The sequence below is a fragment of the Penicillium mononematosum genome (assembly GCF_028829835.1).
Source record: "Penicillium mononematosum strain IBT 11891 chromosome Unknown utg000003l:1.0-8172316.0:1.0-8177699.0, whole genome shotgun sequence".
Taxonomy (NCBI): domain Eukaryota; kingdom Fungi; phylum Ascomycota; class Eurotiomycetes; order Eurotiales; family Aspergillaceae; genus Penicillium; species Penicillium mononematosum.
Genome location: NW_026643273.1, coordinates 211,122 through 231,155, shown reverse-complemented (window position 1 = coordinate 231,155; position 20,034 = coordinate 211,122). Strand labels below are relative to the sequence as shown.

At 49.1% G+C, this 20,034-nt stretch overlaps 9 protein-coding genes across 9 annotated transcripts; 5 read left to right on the top strand and 4 right to left on the bottom strand.

The window, feature by feature from the left end:
- Positions 1–53: 53 nt before the first annotated feature.
- On the top strand, positions 54–4,196 carry N7519_004986 (uncharacterized protein; the record flags this gene model as incomplete). The annotated part of the gene is made up of 5 exons (XM_057291762.1): positions 54–309; positions 375–730; positions 781–1,015; positions 1,069–2,374; positions 2,474–4,196. The coding sequence occupies 5 exons, from the start codon at positions 54–56 to the stop codon at positions 4,194–4,196; spliced, it is 3,876 nt and encodes a 1,291-aa protein (XP_057146573.1).
- Positions 4,197–4,549: 353 nt separating this feature from the next.
- Positions 4,550–5,770, bottom strand: N7519_004985 (uncharacterized protein; the record flags this gene model as incomplete). Its single annotated transcript, XM_057291761.1, has 1 exon — positions 4,550–5,770. One exon carries the CDS (start codon positions 5,768–5,770, stop codon positions 4,550–4,552), a length of 1,221 nt encoding a protein of 406 aa, XP_057146572.1.
- A 1,362-nt stretch (positions 5,771–7,132) lies between these two features.
- N7519_004984 (uncharacterized protein) lies at positions 7,133–8,047 on the top strand (the record flags this gene model as incomplete). Its single annotated transcript, XM_057291760.1, has 1 exon — positions 7,133–8,047. The coding sequence occupies one exon, from the start codon at positions 7,133–7,135 to the stop codon at positions 8,045–8,047; it is 915 nt and encodes a 304-aa protein (XP_057146571.1).
- A 157-nt stretch (positions 8,048–8,204) lies between these two features.
- Positions 8,205–10,413, bottom strand: N7519_004983 (uncharacterized protein; the record flags this gene model as incomplete). Its single annotated transcript, XM_057291759.1, has 3 exons — positions 8,205–8,407; positions 8,474–9,562; positions 9,642–10,413. The coding sequence occupies 3 exons, from the start codon at positions 10,411–10,413 to the stop codon at positions 8,205–8,207; spliced, it is 2,064 nt and encodes a 687-aa protein (XP_057146570.1).
- A 703-nt stretch (positions 10,414–11,116) lies between these two features.
- On the top strand, positions 11,117–12,116 carry N7519_004982 (HpcH/HpaI aldolase family protein; the record flags this gene model as incomplete). Its single annotated transcript, XM_057291758.1, has 4 exons — positions 11,117–11,266; positions 11,322–11,473; positions 11,528–11,763; positions 11,845–12,116. 4 exons carry the CDS (start codon positions 11,117–11,119, stop codon positions 12,114–12,116), a joined length of 810 nt encoding a protein of 269 aa, XP_057146569.1.
- Positions 12,117–12,488: 372 nt separating this feature from the next.
- Positions 12,489–13,872, bottom strand: N7519_004981 (RraA family protein; the record flags this gene model as incomplete). The annotated part of the gene is made up of 2 exons (XM_057291757.1): positions 12,489–13,378; positions 13,413–13,872. 2 exons carry the CDS (start codon positions 13,870–13,872, stop codon positions 12,489–12,491), a joined length of 1,350 nt encoding a protein of 449 aa, XP_057146568.1.
- A 470-nt stretch (positions 13,873–14,342) lies between these two features.
- On the top strand, positions 14,343–16,135 carry N7519_004980 (uncharacterized protein; the record flags this gene model as incomplete). The annotated part of the gene is made up of 5 exons (XM_057291756.1): positions 14,343–14,519; positions 14,582–14,750; positions 14,802–14,955; positions 15,009–15,452; positions 15,520–16,135. The coding sequence occupies 5 exons, from the start codon at positions 14,343–14,345 to the stop codon at positions 16,133–16,135; spliced, it is 1,560 nt and encodes a 519-aa protein (XP_057146567.1).
- A 1,015-nt stretch (positions 16,136–17,150) lies between these two features.
- Positions 17,151–17,889, bottom strand: N7519_004979 (uncharacterized protein; the record flags this gene model as incomplete). The annotated part of the gene is made up of 2 exons (XM_057291755.1): positions 17,151–17,328; positions 17,390–17,889. 2 exons carry the CDS (start codon positions 17,887–17,889, stop codon positions 17,151–17,153), a joined length of 678 nt encoding a protein of 225 aa, XP_057146566.1.
- A 743-nt stretch (positions 17,890–18,632) lies between these two features.
- N7519_004978 (uncharacterized protein) lies at positions 18,633–19,994 on the top strand (the record flags this gene model as incomplete). Its single annotated transcript, XM_057291754.1, has 3 exons — positions 18,633–18,635; positions 18,691–18,854; positions 18,914–19,994. The coding sequence occupies 3 exons, from the start codon at positions 18,633–18,635 to the stop codon at positions 19,992–19,994; spliced, it is 1,248 nt and encodes a 415-aa protein (XP_057146565.1).
- Between the last annotated feature and the right edge of the window lie 40 nt (positions 19,995–20,034).

Below are 20,034 nucleotides of genomic sequence, written 5' to 3'. Positions count from 1 at the left end.
CTCCTCACGCTGACTTCTTAAACTTCCAACTTCACAATCAAGACCTCCTAGCCATGGAGCGAGTAAGGAAAACCTTCTTCGATCCGCTGGCAACATCGAAGACTCGGGTTCGAGAGATCCTAGAGGACCTTCCAGTTGGCTCTGCACACCCTTTCAGTCCTGAGCGACTTCTTCTTTGTCGGACAGATAGCGGCATTGACGAAATTGATATCTCCTCCTATCCAGATGACTTTTTCTTTAATGCCTTGGACTTGGGCGAGATGGGTGAGACCCTTCTGAGGCGCATGGCTGGCTTCAAGTCTTATTTGGGTATGTCTTCTCTCACTCGACTTGAAGGAAATTTCAGTGAAAGAATGAACACTAAGTATTCGTAGGAATCTTCGAGGACTTCCAAATCCTACAAGCACCCGCCCCAACATTCAAGATCCCAATAGTGTCCGACCAAATTACGATCCTGGCAGTCTCAAAAAGAAAACCCACTTACTACGATCTCTGCTTCGCGGATGCTTCATACAAGGCGTGTTGCTGGAGAGCAACAAATACCTTCCCAGGAATTAGTCACAGCAGCGATGTCACCAATGGAAATGATCTCCTACATTTCGTCAGGATCAAGAAGGAGGCTCTCACAGAGAAAGAAATCTGCGTGTTCATATCTGGCTACCATTTGACCCCCATAACAAGATTCCTAGGAACCCACCCTGCGTTGCTCGTTGCCGATCATGTGGATAAGGTATGTTTCCAATTCAGTTTTCCTTTGGGCATTGATTAAATCGTTGGCAGGTCCTTCATATCGTCCCAGTACCCTTGGACGCAGCAACAATCGGAGACGCAACCATATGCTGCCCACTGGTCATAAAGCGTGATGGGGACTCTCTAATCTGCTCAATCTTATCGACAGCAACGACAGACCAAGAGAAAAGCTGCTCCGGTAAAATGTTGGAAAGCGCTTCATTCCCCGAGGCGATCGACCGCGCCGATTTTACCATATCTGCTACTTCTCAAACTCTTACAAAAGGTATGTCCTGATAGTACCAAGCGCTAGATCTTGAGAATCTAACGCACATACAGATACAGCCAAAATGAGTGATTCAGGTGAAGAGAAAGACAGGCCGATTTCGGGAAGCCTTCGCAACATCACAAAAGAAAATGCCGTGTTTACCACCGATTTGGCCACTCTCCCTTCCTTCCTTGATCTGGAAAACACACAAATTATACGTTTTGGGACTGGCATTGAATTCAATCTACCAGGTGAAGAGCTGCCCGCAAAGGCTGAACCATCCGCCGTTGTTTTGCCATGCATATTTGGTTCCCGGCTCGAAGGCCCATTTTTATTGGCAACAGGAACCGTCCCATCAAATGTTCCCTTTGTCGATGAAATTGGTATCCGCGACTACTACAAGCAACTCAAGAATGTCGTGGTTGTTGTCGATGATCGAATGACAGATAATGCCCGCAATCTTGCAACTGCCTACAGAATCAATGCAGTCTTCATCGTGCAACTTAGTCCACAAACCCAGCCTAAGACTACCGAAGACATCATGTCATTGTTGAACTCAGCGAACATCAACGCCGTAACAGCACTCGCGGGAACACAATCCTTGATTCTAATCCAAGTCTCCGGGAGGTATTACTTCTACCGAGGCATTGCTAATCGGGCATACATCAACACGTCCACAATGGAATTCGGCTCCGATGTGACATCCATACTCGAATCAGTCGGTGTGGAATCCCTGTTAGATCCCAGAATTGAGCGTATAGTTACTCTCGGCGATGCAAGTCCGATCATCCTGCCCACTTCAGGCCAGTTGATCCAACCACGGGATCTTCAGAAGTTGTTCGATGACCTTTCAATAGACCAAATCAAAGGACTTGAAGAGGACATATCGGCAGCAGTTCCCCAGCTGCAAATTCTCTTGAACGAAAAGGACCTACGAGAGTTATCGAAAGCCTTAGTATTTGCACTCTCCGAAAAGATCAGCGACGCAACAACTACCCTGAGGGACACCTACACCAAATACCTAACTCAAGAGTACAATATGGCAGATCCTGAATCAGTCAAGAAGAAAAATGCTATGCTTGGGAAATTGAGGAAAATCACGAAGGGGGCGCAGATTGCCCTTGAGCCGCTCATTTCGAGCTTGGCCAACATAATGTCATCCCAAACGACTTCAAAACGCACACACGATCTGAAGAGACTTGTTCGCCAAACCCAGATTCAGGCCAATGTCGAGGCCGTTAAGTCCATGACTTTTGAAACTCTTGCAGGATACCTTGAAACATACGCGGCAGATATGGGAGTCATGCTATTGAATATCGATACATCGGCCTACTCCCAGCTCTTGGGCAAGCTGAAAAACGTCGCCATCGATGCCAGGTATGTTAACTAGCTGTTATGTTTCCCTTTATCACTCTTTTTATCATTGAAACCACCAATAAAGATTTATATCGCATAGCGCTAACCTCTGTTTTATAGTCCATGCTGCGACCTTGACTCGAGAGTTCTACATCTCGAGGGATTCGATGCAGGAATTATCATAGAGCAGTCCCAGGCCAACCACAATGGGCCACTCCAAAGTCAGGACGGTCCCTCCAGCCCGATTCTGGCGTTACCATACCTGAGCCAGGAATCCGGCACCGGATCGATGTTAGCTTGGGTCTGTTGGGACGAATTTGTTAATCTCAAAAGTCCTTATACCGTAAGGTGGATGGAGAAGTGCAATGAAGCGCACATTGCCGCGCTAAGGATTATTATGAGGTCTACTCTGAGTCAAGCGGTGTCGGCCCGAGAGCATTACATCCAGCCTAACAGCCCAGAAACTACTCATCTTATGAGCGCTTTGCTGATGGCGGCTATGTCGAAGCTCGCGGCGATGAGGACCACGTCGCCGGTTGTGTCACAGGAGGCTGGGGATACCGTCACGAGATTGATGCGAGGACTCTTCGGCAATATGTTGACAATAGCAGGCTCAGGAGTGCGCCCCCATAGCATGGTCTGGCAGCTATTTGGTTTAAATCCTCAATACGATCTTCCCAAAACCGACGTTGAGTGGATTTGGTACGAGACTGTCGTCGCTTTGTATCCTTACACCGGATGGCCCCTTGAGCAGTTCTACGAAAATCTGGAGAAGCTCTTGGACAAGGCCATCGTCCGTGTCGTGACCAAGAATGAAAAGGTGGATTGGGTGAGATCAAGCCGAATCGCTGAGATGATCAGGTTTTCCAAACTTCGCAATATTCAGCTTCACCATTCTCGCACGATTATCACTGTCTTTATGCGAATGCTTACGGAGAGCGAGTCTGAAATCGCTCCCATCGCAACTCGTCTACTAGAGCATCTTCCACAACAGTTAGAGCGACCAAGTCAAGGCTATGCCAGGATGATCCACTACCTTGAACATCTTTCCAAGGGAGGTCAACGACGTGCCCACGATGACCTCGTTGCTGTCAACACCTACACCTCGCGCTCAGCTGCCTTTGGCCCACTCAAGAGCGAAGTGTCCGAAGCATGTAAGGGCAAACAATGGGTCAAGATGAAGGACTCCTGTCAAGCAATTATGGACAAACATGCCGACATTGCTTCTCTCTGGCACGTCAGCCCTGATGACCTGAAGGTTCAAAACATGAAAGTTTACAAAGATCTTCTGGACGCAGACTTCGGGGACAATATTGACGAAGCTACCAAGGCGAAGAATGTCGAACTGAGCAGAAAGGCCCTTGGCGATGCAGAGAAACAGCGTGTCCCTTGGCAAGTTGGGAAGAAAGGGGAGTTCGGCTCTGACATCGAGCCTCTGGATGAGGTCTTCCTTCACGAGATCCTGACAGGAGGAAGGCCAGAATTACTCCCAGACGTCGATTTACCTGAGCGAGCGGAAACAGGGACAACTGCCATGACTGAAGCTCAAGCAGAAAGTGAATTCGCCCAATTCAAATCGTCGATGCAGCCTAGTTTCATCACTACTATGCAGAAGGACCTTTCCGCGGAAAGTGTCTGCCGTAGCATCAGTGTTCCAACTACTGCAATGCGCGTCTTCATTAAGGCTCTTAATCCGCAGTTTGTGTGGGAAGACTTGGGGAGGAACTACAAGAGCACAATGCTAAGGTTGTTGAAGGATCGTTCGCATCGGATCGAGAGCCGCCCTACAAAGAAGTTGCTGGGGCTGGTGAGTGACAAGACGAAGCTCCAGATTGGCGGATGATGCATGGGAGTTACTTCAGATAGGATACGGTGCTATTGGGTTAAGCGCATGGTTAGCTAGTTTACGACCTAGAGGATTACCTTGCTCATAATTGAATCCATTGGTTTCGATTGCTCAATATACCCTTCTGTAGTCCTCCATAGAACTGCGCGACAGGGAAAAGGACGGAAGGAACAGAGAGCAATTCTGAAGATCAGGGAAGGAGCAAGGCAGAATCTCAAGTTCCACTAGGAGACAGTTGCTTTATATCTTAAACGTGGTCATGTTTCCGCCCCAATCATGCATTGCAAATGTCTATATAGATATGAAGTACTATCCTAAACCCCAAACTCCAATTCATACCGACACGCCAACTAAGCTGCAGCAAGTTCTGCCAATTTCCCAGCCATCTGCTCAACCTCAGTGTCAATCGGCTTTGCATCAATGGCATCAACTTCAGCCTTGTTGTCCTCTGATTTGTGGTCATCTTCTTTACCTTCCTCTTGCTCCTTGTCCTCCTCGGCTTTCTTTGCTTGTTTCGTGGCATGAGTCTTCGCAATGTCTATATGGGACAGGGTATACTCATCCGGGTCCCAAGCCAGAACCCTACTTTCCATCTCTTCAACCTTTTTTGCCACAAGTTTTTCCATCTCGTCTTTCTCCTCCTCACTTAAGAGATCAAGTCTCTCCCTCCACACATCCTCAACATTGTCCGTCTGTCCAAAAAAGCGCTGATCAATATTGTTCCAATATATCGAGTCAAAAGCATGGCCTCTCCTGGCGGCATATACAATCCAAAAGTCACCGCTCTCCCAGCTTTCTCGCATTGGACCAGAGAGTCGTTCTTCTTCCGTTACGGAAGCAGCATTTTCACAATCGATCATCGCCTGCAGAAATGTCTGGAGACGGCGATCATATACGTCTGTCCAGTCATCGAGACCCTGAGGCCAGTACTCGGGTTTTTCAATGAGAAGCCACCAAGGCGGTGCGTAGGTAAACTCAATCGGAGCCGTGTACGTGAACTCCCAATCGACAACACCCGTAATCTTGTGGTCTTTGTTGAGGAGAACGTTGGTTGGCCGGAGATCATCGCACCATATTTTGAACGGCCCTTTGTCGAATGCTATCCATCGCTGGGTGAGCTTACGCTCCCGTGCTAGTTTGCGGAAGAGACATCTGGCGACAAACTTCTGTCGACAGTCATCTGCAGACTCGACTGCGTCGTTTCTTTGGTGTGTGAGATGGGCAATTTGAATTTCTGCTATGGCTTCGAAGTACGAAGATGCTGTGGTAAATGTCGTCTCGTAGCTTGGTAGTTCTGACTGAGGCAGGGACCCCAGTCGAATGAGCTCATTCGAATTTATTGACAAAGGACGACTTGTCACTTCCCACGTAAGGTCATCAACCTGACTCGGTGATCCTATTCGTGAGAAGGATGATTTCGAAAGTTGCAGAAGAACGCCAGCCAGCTCCCCATATAGAGCTTTGAGGGTATCCTCCTCGATGTTGGGGTTAAGCCTTCCCCTTTCCTCACCCGGACACTCTGGAAAATTGAGCAAGTCGTACATGCTGGTGTCATACTTGATGTATTCCATGATAATGAAAGGTCCTATCTCTAAGGGGGAGTCTTCCTTGGGTCCCCGTTTCGAAGCTTTTCTTCGGGAAACATAGCCGCACCAGGTTGGGGAAAACGAATTGCGGCGGCAATACCGGATTTGTACGACATCCAAAGCGCGATATTGAATGCACCCTTCCCTAGGATATCAAATCGAACTGGGTCATCTGGCCTATGATGTTTAAGTAGGAAATTTCCGACCGGTCTTGCGATGTCGTGGTCAAAGAACTGGAGAACCCAAGTATCTGCTACTTCCTCGCTTTTTTCCCACGCAACATCATCATAAGGCATGCGTGGTTGCATGGTTGACTTGCAAAAGAATGGCGGATACGTGAGATTTAGGAGGAGTAAAAGGGGAATGCAACTGGAATAGGGGGTGTTGTCAGGGACACGGGGGTTGGGCTTGGAGGGTACAATCACATGATTTTCAATGATCCCTGTATAGGATATATCACTTCTGAGAACGTATACCTTCAGTTGCCCAGCACTTGACGGAATTAGAGTCTCCGATGAGGGCTTTTGCGAGTTCTGGATCGGATCGACCCATGCACGTTTTGTCCAGATCGTTCATGAAGTCCTTGGGCGAGTAAGGAGCCAATCGATTTTCTAGGCTTGCTCGCGTGTAACGCTGTTGAAACCCGGCAACAGATCCTCAAGTCAATCATAGGACATATGGTACGCTCCATCCGTAAAGTATGTGTTGCCGCCTGCCCATACCTCTGGGCATTTGTCTATCAGCAACACTCGATCGGCGCCGGACTGGGCTGCTGAAATAGCTGATGCAAATCCCGCATTTCCACTACCCACTATTAGGACGCCCACGTCTACCAGAAACGCAGAATTTTCGTATCTCGTCCGTCGGGGAAGAGAGTGGCGAGCAGGCAAAGTGTGATACGCGGTAGAACAGTAGATTGGGCTGCATGGTCAAATATTTATGAATTTTATTGCCTATATTTGTTGAAAGATTCATGGACTTGCCTTGTAGAAAGGAAAATCTAAATAGAGTGGTAAGACGCTGTACGTCCTGCTGCGCGGATTGTAGCCCTCCGTCGGACCCTGAAGCCCCGTCTGGGATACTTAGGTAGAAGTCTGCGCCCACAACCCTCGTGGAACGGACAGCGCAGTCCGCGACTGGAGCTCAGTAGGATGCCATCATCTGTCACCCTATTCCGTGAATATGTTTGCCGCAGTGACAGTATGAAACAACCCAGAACTGCCCAGGTGGTCGTGGAGTTGTAAATACACCAAATGGATGACTTCCCCTTTATACGACTATTTCTCTCAAGGTCTGTTGACAAATTCGCAACATTTCCCAATACTTCCCATTGAAATAAACGAAAACATGCTGCCAGCGGTGGTTGCGGAAGAGTCTGTACACCAGCTCGCGGAAACCAGTTTCAACACCAAGACGGAAACAACCCCCCAGTCAACTGTATCCTCCTGGGAACAGGATGTGCACTTCCTTAGCGACAAAGACGGCAAAGTGTCATTACGCAGCCCACCAACCTTCGACAACACCGACGACGCCCGTACATACCTGAAGCAACACCTAGCAGCTGCCTTTCGCGTGCTAGCTCGACAGGGCTTCGACGAGGGCGTGGCAGGCCACATCTCTCTCCGCGATCCAGGCAACCCATCCCTCTTCTGGATAAATCCACTCTCAACACACTTCTCCCAGATTCGCACCAGCGACCTAGTCCTCGTCGGCGAGGACGGCGAAGTTCTCCCCGGCGGTGCCCAGAGCCCCATCAACGGACCAGCATTCGCTATCCATAGCGCCATCCACCGCGCACGGCCAGACCTCAACGCCGCGTGTCATGCGCACAGTGTCTACGGGAAAGCGTTTAGTTGCTTCGGGCGGCCGATTGAGATGCTATACCAGGATGCGCTGCGGTTCTATAATGATCTCGCGGTGTACCCTCGCTACGGTGGCACCGTCCTTACAGCTGAAGAGGGTGGGCGAATTGCGCAGGCGCTGGGTCCAACGTGTCGAAGTGTCATTTTGCAAAATCACGGTATGATAACGTGCGGACGGACGGTTGATGAGGCGGCTTTCTTGTTTATTGCGCTGGATCGGTGTTGTCATGCGCAGTTGCTTGCTAACGCGGCTGTATGCCCCGGGTTTGAGAAGCAGTATATTGATGATAAGCAGGCGGAGTTTGCGCGTAGGAAGAGTGGGAACTCGAATAAGATGTGGTTGGCATTTCAACCGTACTACGATCAGGTTGTGAGAGAGGAGGCTGATTTGTTACTGTAGCTGTTGGCAATTACATTTTACAAATGATCATCGCTACGACAGGGCGATCCTTCTATTTATTGCCAAACTGAATCATGAATCTATGACTGTATCGTAAATGCGCTCGATCTATACTAAGCCCAGCATCTCACTACCGAGCCATCCACACTTCCTCTGCTCAGGAAATGGACTCGTGCAAATCAAAAGCCGCAAGGTCTATATTGTCATTCATAAACCCGAACAACAAATCTGGTACAGGATCAAATATATCCTGAAAAGGTTGCATCTGTTCAAAATCATCGTAGGTAGGAGACACATTTGAGAACTGCCACACATTCTCGGAGGGTCGATGATGTGCCATACCTTGTGGTTCCACGGCTGCTAAACACGCATCGTTAGCACCAGAAGTATATATTTCTCGACAGGTTATGAAGGAGGTAGACATACTTGGCGACTCCTCAACACCTTGAGCAGCCATGAGCCTACGAATTCTGCGCGCCGTATCCGCGGCGCCGGAATTCGGCACAGCCAAGGCATCTAAGCATTTCAAGCTCGCGCTCAGCAACATTGATGATTCGGTAAAGGCTTTTCTATCGGTACCAGCTGCCAGTGATGCAGTGTTGTGAACGTGGATAGTACACGCAACATAGACGGCGTAGCCTAGCAGGTAGCTGGATTTGCGCAACGGGTAGATCGATTGATAGCTTAGGGCGAGACTGGTAATATGTCGTGAGGCTGCTGCACACCGTTTCCATGAGAAGGCCGGTGTCCCAGTTGTGGCGGTGTCGTTGTTATTGTTGTTGCTGGGTACTGTGATGAATGGCCGGTGGAGCAGAACGATGAGTGAGTGGTACGTTGTGAGGAGGACTATGTGATTTGGCGCGACCATGAGTGGTGGATCGAGAGGATCCCTTGTCCAGGGCTCGTATATCAGGTGATCTGGCAGGTTGCTGTACCATGCTGTAAGGGTATCTTCAAGAGGGCGGATCTCATGGAGGGTTGTTGAAGCAGTAGCCCCGACGCAATAAATTTTGTCTATGATCTGGGTCATGACCTGAGATAATAGACAGAGCTGCTGAAAGACAGTCACGGAGTGTGCTAATGGCAGTGGTGAGGAAGTGCTGCGCGCCTCTGGGGCGTCATAGTCATCATACGGCTGCCATGGCTCCAGCTCCTCAAAGGTATCTAGCAGGTCCTGTGAGACACGGACGTCCTGCAGTCGTATTGTTGGTGGCCGCCCAAGGTATAGACTCTGGAGCTTCTCGCAGACAAATGCACCCCAAAATACGCGTCGGCGAATCTCGATCTCCTCGATATTGAACTTGTTAACTTCGAGTTGAGGCTCGAGATACAGGCCCAGATCGTATATCATGCGCATGGCGTAGCCGGTGTATAACCAGCCCTTGGAAGTCATGCCTGTGGCAATGAATGTTGATCCAAGCATTACCAAAGCAATGACGGTGGGTATACTCGACTGAGTGATCAAGCCCTCGTGCAGTAACAGCTCGTCGCACCGAGCGAAAAAAACGCTGTCCTCTTTCCGGGTCCGGGCGCTCGGAAAACTTGGAGGCGCACGCAAATACAGTATAGAGCAATAGGTCAGAACAGTATGGACCGCCGCTTTCTAGCTCCCGCATGAAGGTCGGTCGATATGTTAGCAGGAAGGTGTGATGCTGCCGGCTCCAGTGTAAATCGAGGAGATGGAGCACTAGTTCTCCAGGTACTCCCCTTATAGTTGATAGACCACGTAGGCGATGTTCGCGTTGTCTTTCCATCGCAGCATTCGCGAACAGCTGGTATCGTAGCGCCTCTGTAGATGCTCGTGGTTTTTTGGGGTCAAACTGTTGACTCGATCTGCTGGGCTGAACCACAGAAGTCGAGCTTAAGATGCTATCGCTGGCCTGGGGACTTCTATCTTTTGCGATAGACTTGTCCATTGTGCGGGTTTCCTTTCCTTCGTTAGGAGATATTGCGCTCTGGTCACCATCTTCCAGCCTCGAGTCGTAAACGTCACCGCGGTCGGGGTTGTTCTCGCGGTACGTAGTGTTTTCCTCCCTCATTTCTGGATCAGGTATCCCATTCTCACGTCGCTCCATGTCGGTGGGTATTGTGCTAGGTGATACCGATACCCGCCCGTCGAGAACAATCACAGACTCAAGCAGAGTCCTCCTCTGCACGTCATCTGCATCTTTTAGACGAGCCAACACATCTTCCAGCGCTGACTTCTCTCCCTCAAGGTAGTCGATTCTTGCAGCAGAAGGCCGTTGCCTCCGTGGTCCATTGTGATAGACACACAGCCTGTTACTACCACGACACGTCGAGCAGGTAGGCTTAGTGCTGTCACATTTGATCTTGCGCTTGCGGCAGAATTCGCATGCGCGGGCCATTTTGCACGTTTTTTACGAACATTTCCGAGAGCTGAAGTTACAGAGATGTGAACGTGGGGATAGGCATTGGGGGCCACTTTTGCTTCCCCACACCCCACACCATCACCCCAGTCTAATACCATGGCCTACCTACCTAGGTATCTACGACTACTGTAACTCGGACCATGGCTTGTTTTAAGTGGGAGACAAAGGGTCAAATGGCGCAATGCGTACATTCAAGTTGCAGTGCTAACGGATTCTCTCACTCCGTCGGAATGAAGAACTCCGGGGTTCACTTTCTGTTCTCTGACGTTGTTCGAAGTCCTTTCCGGGAGTTGTATGATTCAGTGCCAACTCGCCTCTCATCCAAGCGAAACGTCATCAGACGCTAAGCTGCATAGATGAAATCGGACCGCATATCCCTCAGCAACTCGATCTACCGCATCAAGACCCCGAGCCCGCACGTCTCGCAGACCAGCGCGACACTTTTATTCCCGATCCGAAGCAGAATACTCTGCAGCGCAGAAAGAAGAGAAACCTACCCACTACCTAGGGAGTTTTACGGAAGGGCGCAATGTCAGACTCCGTGTGAACGGAGAGGCGGAAATTCATGTCCGCCGGCGCATCTCCACGTCCCCAATATGGAAAGCCAGTGATGTGATATATATTGTTGCGGATTATTTGATTTTTCCTAGATGAATTTTGTGCAGCCTCTTATACCATAATGTTATTTTCATCAGCCCTGACGACCTCAATCCACAACCCGCGACTATGCCTCCTTAATGCTCTTCGAGCCAACGCGAAACCCATCATGACATTCTTGGGTCTTCCGTCAATTCGAACAGCTCAGCTTGTTGCCCAGACCGGCCTCCAGGTTAGTCTTTTCTTATTTTACTGATAATGTGAGTTTTACCTCTAACAATGCAAAGGGCATTATCATCGACTGTGAGCACGGCCATATAAGTGACGATGCGATGCACGGCTCGACGGCCGCTATCGCTGCGCTAGGCGTGTCGCCACTGGTTCGCATTCGAATGACCCATGGAGACCTGATCAAAAGGGCTTTGGATGCTGGGGCTCAGTAAGCCATGGATTTGGATCTTGCTATCTTATTAGTAGTACTAACACCGAAAAGCGGCATCGTCGTGCCACAAGTAAATACAGCCGAAGATGCTGAAAGAGTTGTATCAGATGCTAAGTTCCCACCACAAGGCCGTCGAGGTCAGGGTTCGGCGTTTCCGGCGATCGCTCATGCAATCGACATTCCGACGTATATGCGGACAGCGAATGAGACGATTATTATCTGTCTACAAATCGAGACTAAAGAGGGGGTTGAGAATATTGATGCTATCTGTGGTGTACCCGGTGTTGGTTAGTAATAGCGACCTCAATCCCCATGTCCATCAATCTCCAGAAAAAGATTTTACGAATGAAATCGCTGATCTCCGCTAGATATGATTTTCATCGGGCCAAACGACCTTGCCCTATCGATTCTTGGCTATGTTCCCGCGAAAGGCGATGAGCCCGAATTTGTTGATGCTATGGAGAAGATCGTGGCCGCCGCTAGGAAGCATAGGAAATGGGTTGCACGGCTATCGAATGATGGGGCTTCATGTAAGGAGCATTTGAAAGCCTTTGATACCGTGGCGATGAGTTACGATGTCCGGGCAATACAAAACTGGTATACGGCCGAATTGCGCACTGCCCGTGATGCTTCCCAGTAAATATGAAGCGGTTTCAGATAGAATAATAGAATACATCACTTGTATATAGTCTCGATTCAGTCTGCTACGTGGGAGACTCGGGTCTCCACTCACTAATTATCTATAAAAGTACCTATGTTAAAGACCCTCTGCCTGCTTGAGCCTACAAGAGTGCGGCAGTGCGTTACCCTTTATCTTCTGATGTGAGACCACACTGTTTTATGCTAAGGCAAGGAAACTGTACCAAGGTATGGAATATTTTCCGGTCGACCGAGAAGGTGACAACTCAGTGAGAACTAGTATTGCATATGAGACAAAGGTCGATTTCATCCGATCAGAAAGTTTCAAGAATTCAAAAAAGACAGATCTAGTCTAAAGCTTCCTCGACTAATTCTAACCACTACGCTGCAGCGTGTGATACCCAAGCTCCTTTCGTGCCTCAGCAATCGTCGCCCCATTGTTTATCATCTCCCGAATGCGCTCTTCACTGCTCTCGATAGTCCGCGCAACTTCAGTCACCTCACGGACACGATCTCTCGGTACAACAGCAACTCCATTAGCATCAGCAATGACGATATCCCGTGGCTTCACATGAACCTTGCCCACCCCCACCCCAATCGCTTCATTAAAGCCTCCCACCTGAACCCGATCCTTGCCAGTCCGCATCCACCGACCAGCACTAAAGAGCGGGTACTCCTCGCCAATAGCACGCTTCACGTCGCGGCATACGCCGTCAATGACAGTTCCAGCGATCCCGCGTAGGCCAGCATACTGAGTCATAATGTCGCCCCAGACGGTGCAGTCGGTGCGACCACCATTGTCAATAACAACCACGTCGCCAGCGGCAACATCGTCAATGAAGTCGCCGACACTTCCTGGTGGGTCGCTAGCGGGAACGTAGCGGACCGTAAAGGCTGGTCCGACGGTAATCTTATCATAGTTGATCAAGGGTAAGATTCCGAATACTTGTCCCGGGATTCCGAGTTTGTCGAGCGCATCTGAGACCGCAGGAGTGTCCAGGCCGGCAAACAGCTTAACTAGTTCTTGGTCTTCGGGCTCCGCCTTTTTGATATTTTGTTTGGAATGCGACGCGCTAGAGGCAGCTGCAACAGATAGGGTTTCTGCGTGGATCGCTTGGAATTTGGCATCGTGCATAACCTCCGAGACGGGCTTCCCTGCTTGGACGTCCTTGACCATCAAGCTCTCGCGACGGTCAATGCGTTCACCTAAACCTAGGACATCCTCAATTCGCTCAGCCGGAACAAAGACTGTTCCGCAGGCATCTGCAATCACATAATCTCCCTCTCGGACAGTGACCCCCCCGCATGTGCACCGGTGTCCCCGAGGCAAGCTGTACGATTCGGCTACGCCCGCTGATCATAGTCACATCGCGACCGTAGACGGGGTAGCCCACCTCCCGACTACCGTTAATATCACGGCACATGCCATCAATGACGGTCCCGCGAATCCCCTTAGCCTTCGAGGCATTAGCGATAATATCACCCCAGCAGGAGACCCCCTCTAAGCCGCCGGAGATAATAAGGATACGGTCATCTGTTGTCACGGCGTCGATAACTGGGGTGAATGGGTGTGCCGTAGCCGCTTCGTCTGTCTTCGGGCCGACTTTGACTGTGCTGGCGCGGCCAACGATCTTTGGACAGTCCCAGAGGGGGCGCAGGCCGTATGTGGCTCCTTTGAGTTGGAGGAAGTCCAGGGCATCAGATACGGCGTTGGTGTCAAGGGCCGCCAGGCGGTCTAAAATGCTGCGTTCACTCATTGTGCTAGTTGCGAGTAAATGAAGTTTGTCACAAGTCGAGAAAAACGGCTATAAGAGAACGAATATGACCAAGTTGTTGTTACACTACCATTGTCGTCTGTTCTAGGTCTTATTTATGTCCTGTCCATTGTTCCCACTCCGTGTGCCTCATTCTTGTTCCGAGTTCGAGCGGCAGAGGAAGCTCCGCATACACGGAGATACGTGTCCGTGAGCGGCCCCGTACACCCCGCGCAGACACGGACTGGGAAGAACCGCACTGGGGAAAACGTGGGGAAAGGGAACGAGGGCAACCCCAGATTTGTCGACCCCGGAGTTTCCCAGCCAGGAGTAAGCCTGGGGCACATTAGCGCAACGCCTCGCCGTTGGCCTGTGTCCGGTCGATAAATAGCAGCGGTAATCCTGGAAGACCACAGCATGATTCAATCTTTCAACAATTTTTCTACCTAAACCAAACAACCCCAATCGCTATTATGCCCACGGACCGTCAAGATGACATGATTGACGAGAAGGAATGCAGCTCCGAGAACGTGGAGAGCTATGCGATAATCACTACCATCGACAACATTCAAGTGCTGGGTCTCGCGTCCGAGGATGGAGACTTCTATCGCAACTTCCCACCGGAGAGGAGGAAGCGAATGGTACAGAAGGTACGCCTTGCCTCAATACGACTTCTTAAATCAAGAAGGAGCTAATGGCGGATGTACTTCAGATCGACATCAGACTAATTCCCATGCTCGCCGTCCTCTACTTGATATCTCACCTCGATAGAGCTAATATTGGAAATGCGAAGATCTTGGGCTTGGCGGAGGACTTGGGCTTAAGCGGCATCCAGTATAATATTGCCCTGAGTCTTTTCTTCGTCCCCTATATTCTGCTTGGTGAGTAGGTCCTGCATCGTCGCATCCGCCTCTCTTCTAATCGATGGTCAGAGGTGCCGAGCAACATTGTTCTGAAGCGTTTCACCCGGCCCTCAATCTACTTAGGTATATTGATCGTCACCTGGGGATCTATCATGACTCTGACAGGCGTCGTGAAGAACTTCGGCGGGTTGTTGGCCATGCGGTTGTTGTTAGGAATCTTCGAGTAAGTGAAAATTGATTCCCTCATTGGAATATCTCTTATCAGATCTAAACCAGAGCCGGATTCTTCCCTGGATCGGTATATCTATGCTCGCTTTGGTACATGCCCCGCGAACTCGGTACACGTGTTGGCGCATTTTTCTGCGCCAGCGCACTATCCGGTGCATTTTCCGGCCTCCTTGCTGCGGGTATCAGCAAAATGGATGGAATTGGTGGCTACGCTGGTTGGCGGTGGATATTTATTATCGAGGGCCTTATCACTGTCATCTTGGGGATTGCGTGCTTCTTCCTGCTCATCGACTCGCCCCGACTATCGACTAGGTGGCTTGACCAAGATGAGATTCGGTACATGGGAATCCAGCAATTTATCAAAGATGGAGGTCAGCTCAGGGAAGAGCAGGAAAAGACCACATTGAAAGATATTTGGGGAGTCATGAAGAATTGGAGGCTCTATTTGCTGGCGTATATTATGATGTGCCAGTCTGCTTGCAACTACGGTCCGTCACTATCTATTAACCTCCAAGGTTATTTTGGGCCCTCACTGATTCGCTTCTCCAAATATTTATAGGAACCAAATTCACCCTCCCCTCCGTAACAAAAGCTATGGGCTTCCAAAACACCAATGCACAACTGATGACGGTTCCCCCTTCATCGCCGGCGCAATATCCGCTATTGCCTTCACCAACATATCTGATCGGTATAACTGGCGCTTCCCATTCGTGGCAGCCCCGTTAATCCTTATAATCATCGGGTACGCAATAATAATCGGGCTCAAGGGCCAACTAGAAGCACACGTCGGCGCCGGGTTCTTCGCGATGATCGTCGCATGTATGGGTATCTACCCGACCTATCCAGCAACAGCCTCATGGGCAATCAACAATCTCGCGCCCTCGAAGCGCCGTGCGATCGGGAGTGCATTGAACATCTGTATGGGAAATACGGGTGGGATTATTGGGAGTTATATGTATCTTGACCGGGAGAGTCCGACGTATCTCACAGGGTTTGGGCTGTCATTAGCGTTTGGGATTTCCGGCCTGCTTGTGGCGTGTATAGTGGAATTGTCGTTTGCGTATGCGAACAGACACAATGGGAGGTTGTCGGAGACGGAGGTCCGGGAGAAGTACACTGATGAGCAACTTCTGTCCTTGGGTGACAGGTCGCCGCTTTTCAGGTACTTGTTATAAATCGAAAATATTGTGTAATGCACTCACAAAGTAATATAAAAAATTTCAGAAAGAAGGGTCCTTGCAAATATATAATCCCTGCTAGCTAGGCCACATATACGATACTACGGTGCTTGGGCTACTTAACGCGATAAGGCCACTACAAGGCTGAGTTTGGTCTTGTTTCCGGTAGACCTATCAACGCAATATCTGACACACAGAATCAATCAAGGGGAAAAGTCGAGGTAGACGATGTGAATCTCTCCGTGACACACTGCCTGCGTTATGTTGAAAGTATAACCATCTTCAATTATTCCCCCGTCCCATTGTAGGTAGTTAGATATGTAGTACACATTGCAACGCTGTTCCGCGCTGTTGTGAAATGGTTTAGTTGGGTAGTTAGGTATTTGGTTGTCACGTTGTACCAGCTGAGCTAGTTACTCTCTGGCTTCATTATTCCTAAAACTGTACCTCATGACCTCTTGTTGAGGGCTACGATACTGGAGATATAGTGGATACCACTAGCATGGGGAAATCGGGAAGAAGAGTGATAAACCTCTTAATTGCTATATGTAGGGTCAGATACCTCGTTATTAGAAAGAAAAGAATGAAATCAGCATGTGAACTTGTAATGGCATCAATCACGATACGGATGAACATATCAAGCCTGCGAAGAGAATGCTTGAATAGTTAGGGGTAAATAATAACTTTCGGCAGTGAAGTTCAACAATTGAAAAGCATAGCTAGGGAAAAAATAAACTACCAAGCCTGGAAAAGGGTCTAAAAAAAGAAGATCGAAATCGAAACGAAACGAAACACGATGTGAAAAGGAAAAATGAAAAGAAAAAGGAAAAACATAGTGATGGCTAGAGCTCTCCTCCTTCTCCCTCCCATACTCGTACAGTATTTCTCCAAGCTTCTCTCCACCATCATCGACACTCCTATGACAGAATATATATAGAAATGCCTCTTTCAACCAGATCCTATCGTCTCCCATGTAGTGTCATATTCTAGAGACGAGAGAACGAGTTTCTGGCTAGTTCTGCCTTCGAGTCCAAATGGCATATTTTCTCTGCAGCGTATCCTCCTGTCCTCGTCGATTCGCTGCTGCTTGCCTCCTGTTTTTAACCTCCGTGTTGTGGGTCTCAAGTGCCTTTTCGTCTTTGTACGATTGAGGATACTTTTGGACAAACCCCTCACGGCCCTGGACGACACTGTAAGCGAGGTTAGCCTTTCGACGAGCATTTTTCTCGTTTGTACATGTGGGTATATTACTGGTTTTGCTTCATCACCTCTGCTCGAGCAGCCGCAATTCCGGTCTGGAGGATTGGGCCATGGGCTGGGTTGAACGGATGCTTGTCCCCAACTGGCAAGCGATGTGCAGTGGTCATGTATGCTTCATTTTGGACGTTCTGGGGAGTCTTGTTGTCACCTGAGCTGTGATACTGTTTGTACTCGGCATCCATCTGGTTTGACCATTTTGGTGGTCTTGTCTCAAAGGGGTCAGAGTATGCATGGTGCTGCCTCGGTTGGTGGAATGAATGGGCACGGTCACGGAGATCTGGGTGGCCCGGGAGCATTCTCTCTCCGTTTGCCCTTCGGTCATATATCTCCTCTTGCGCTGGCCCCTTCTGGAAGTGTGGACCAAATTTGCTCGGTTGATGCTGAGCATAATGGCGTGCCACTGATTGTTCACCGTATTTTGGAGTTTCATACGTTGGCTCGGAGAGCTTCCTTTCGGGTTTCGACCGGAGCTTTCCACTGAGGAAACCCATAACTGCAGAAAAGACCTTGAAAAAAAGCTTTGTGTCACAGGAAATTGATACTAAACAAGCATGAGGATAATACATTTCTTCTGGGTTATAATACGTGGTTATATAGGAACTCGACAGACTCCAAGGTCATACTCCTTGCTACTAGTTCGCCAACTCGAAATAGCCCAAAACATTGGAAATTTCAAATCGTTATTTACGCGCGCACATTGAAAGCAAGTGGTGGTAGCCATTGGAACATTTTGGGACTCGCGGATTGTTGTTGTTTCGCTCTTGCCCTGCAACGTGATAGGCACGTATGCAAAAGGACAGGGATGACGATCATAACCAATCTCAAGATAACCGCCAGGGTAATACAGCACAAGTTTCGTTCATTAGAAATGAGCACTGTAAATAGTTTATATCGGGGATGCACCAATCAAAGGCACGACTGATATTCATGGCTGGCGGTAAGATAGTAGTTGCATACCTAGTGGTTTCACCCAAAGTACATGCGCCCGGATTACATTGGGTGGCTCAGAGTACATATGTACATTTCCACCATAGAAGTTAAATGACGGGATGAAAAACACTTGATCCTTTTAGTCGCGCGGCTTCGTTAGTTCAGCGGTTGGCTAAAAATTAGCCCGGCCTGGGCAGCCGCTTTGGAAGCCGCGGGGGAACCTTATGTAAGACTCCACCTGCGTACTTATCAGGTTGACCAGTCTCTCTGTTTGTCTACTCAAAATTTTCATATCCTGCTAGACATGGTAAGATGCAAGCTGCAATTTGAACAAGAGAACATTATGCTCACCGTTTTTCAAGGCCAAGCCGACATTAGAAGGTCTCCCAACGGAGCTGCTCATTCTTATCTTGCTCGAAATACCCGATCTGGCTTCTCTCAAGTCTATCGTGCTTTCATCACCAATATTTCACCAAGCCTACCTTCCTGTGCGACAGGAAGCTCTCTGTGGCATTGTCAAGAATCGGTGGGAGTGCTTCTAGCAGATGCAATTACTGCTACACGGTCTCGTGGTCTCCTCTTCAGTACTCACAAGCACGAAGCAATTGCGTTGTTAGACACCTGGCGCCGCAAAGAAGAGATCAGGGACCTTGCATTGGGCTCATCCGTTCCAATAGATGAGCCCGACAACCTGGAAGAGATCTTTCACCTACTCTATCTTCATAAGGTGTTCCGTTTCTTTCTGGACGATTATGCGAAGAACGCGCCGCGGCCCCCATGGATGGAAAATGAGGAATGGGAAACCTCAGTCATTCCCATTAAGTTGTCTCAAACTGAAAAGCACCGGTTTCTCAGAGCTTTATGTCGACTTCAAACCTATGAGCATATCTTTGGATTCCCTGAACGCCCGAATAGGGACATTTGGATCGACAACGATTGGAACACAAAGCAGAAATCTAGCTCTTCTATGTCTCCCAATGAAGAGGCATATCGCGTGTTCTTTGGTACGATGCCTCCTTGGGAATACCACGAAATGGGGTGTGTATGGACCTACTTCAAGACGTTGTTCGAACCTATTTACAAGGAAATGACTGCCGACCTGCATGACCTTATGGAGAAGCACATGAGCAAAGATGATCCTCTCTATGAATTTTTCGAATTTCTACCGGAAGAGGTTATGCCTCCCTGGGGTAATTTACAGTCTCTCCATGATCTTGAGGATCTTCCGTATCGGTCAAAGTCACTTGCTACAATGGGACCAGACTTTGTCTACCGCCTTCTTCATGGGACACCCGTGATTCGGCGCGATATGGTGATGCTTAATGCATTGCTTGGCGAATTGAGCAATTTCCCTCCTGTATGGCTGGAGGAGGAGCAGAAGCTTCCTTTTCTTTATCCTGCAGATCGACATGCAGTTCGAGATTATGAGAAGTTTTGGTCGACATTGCCGTCTATCGAGCAGCCTAATCTTGGGTGGAAAAGATTGTATTTGCTGCCTACGCCTCAGACACCGGTGGAAACACTTGAAGAGGTGGTTGATATGCAAGGTGAAGATGGAGGTATATGGTGCTGGGGAGCAGCTATATTTGATGATGAAAGATTGACTGCATGGAAAGCACCTTTATCGGAATACCGTTCAGGTCAATTCCCTGTAATTCCAGTTTAGCTCATTCTGCGGCTGGATTTTATGCTTCCAACAGGTCTCA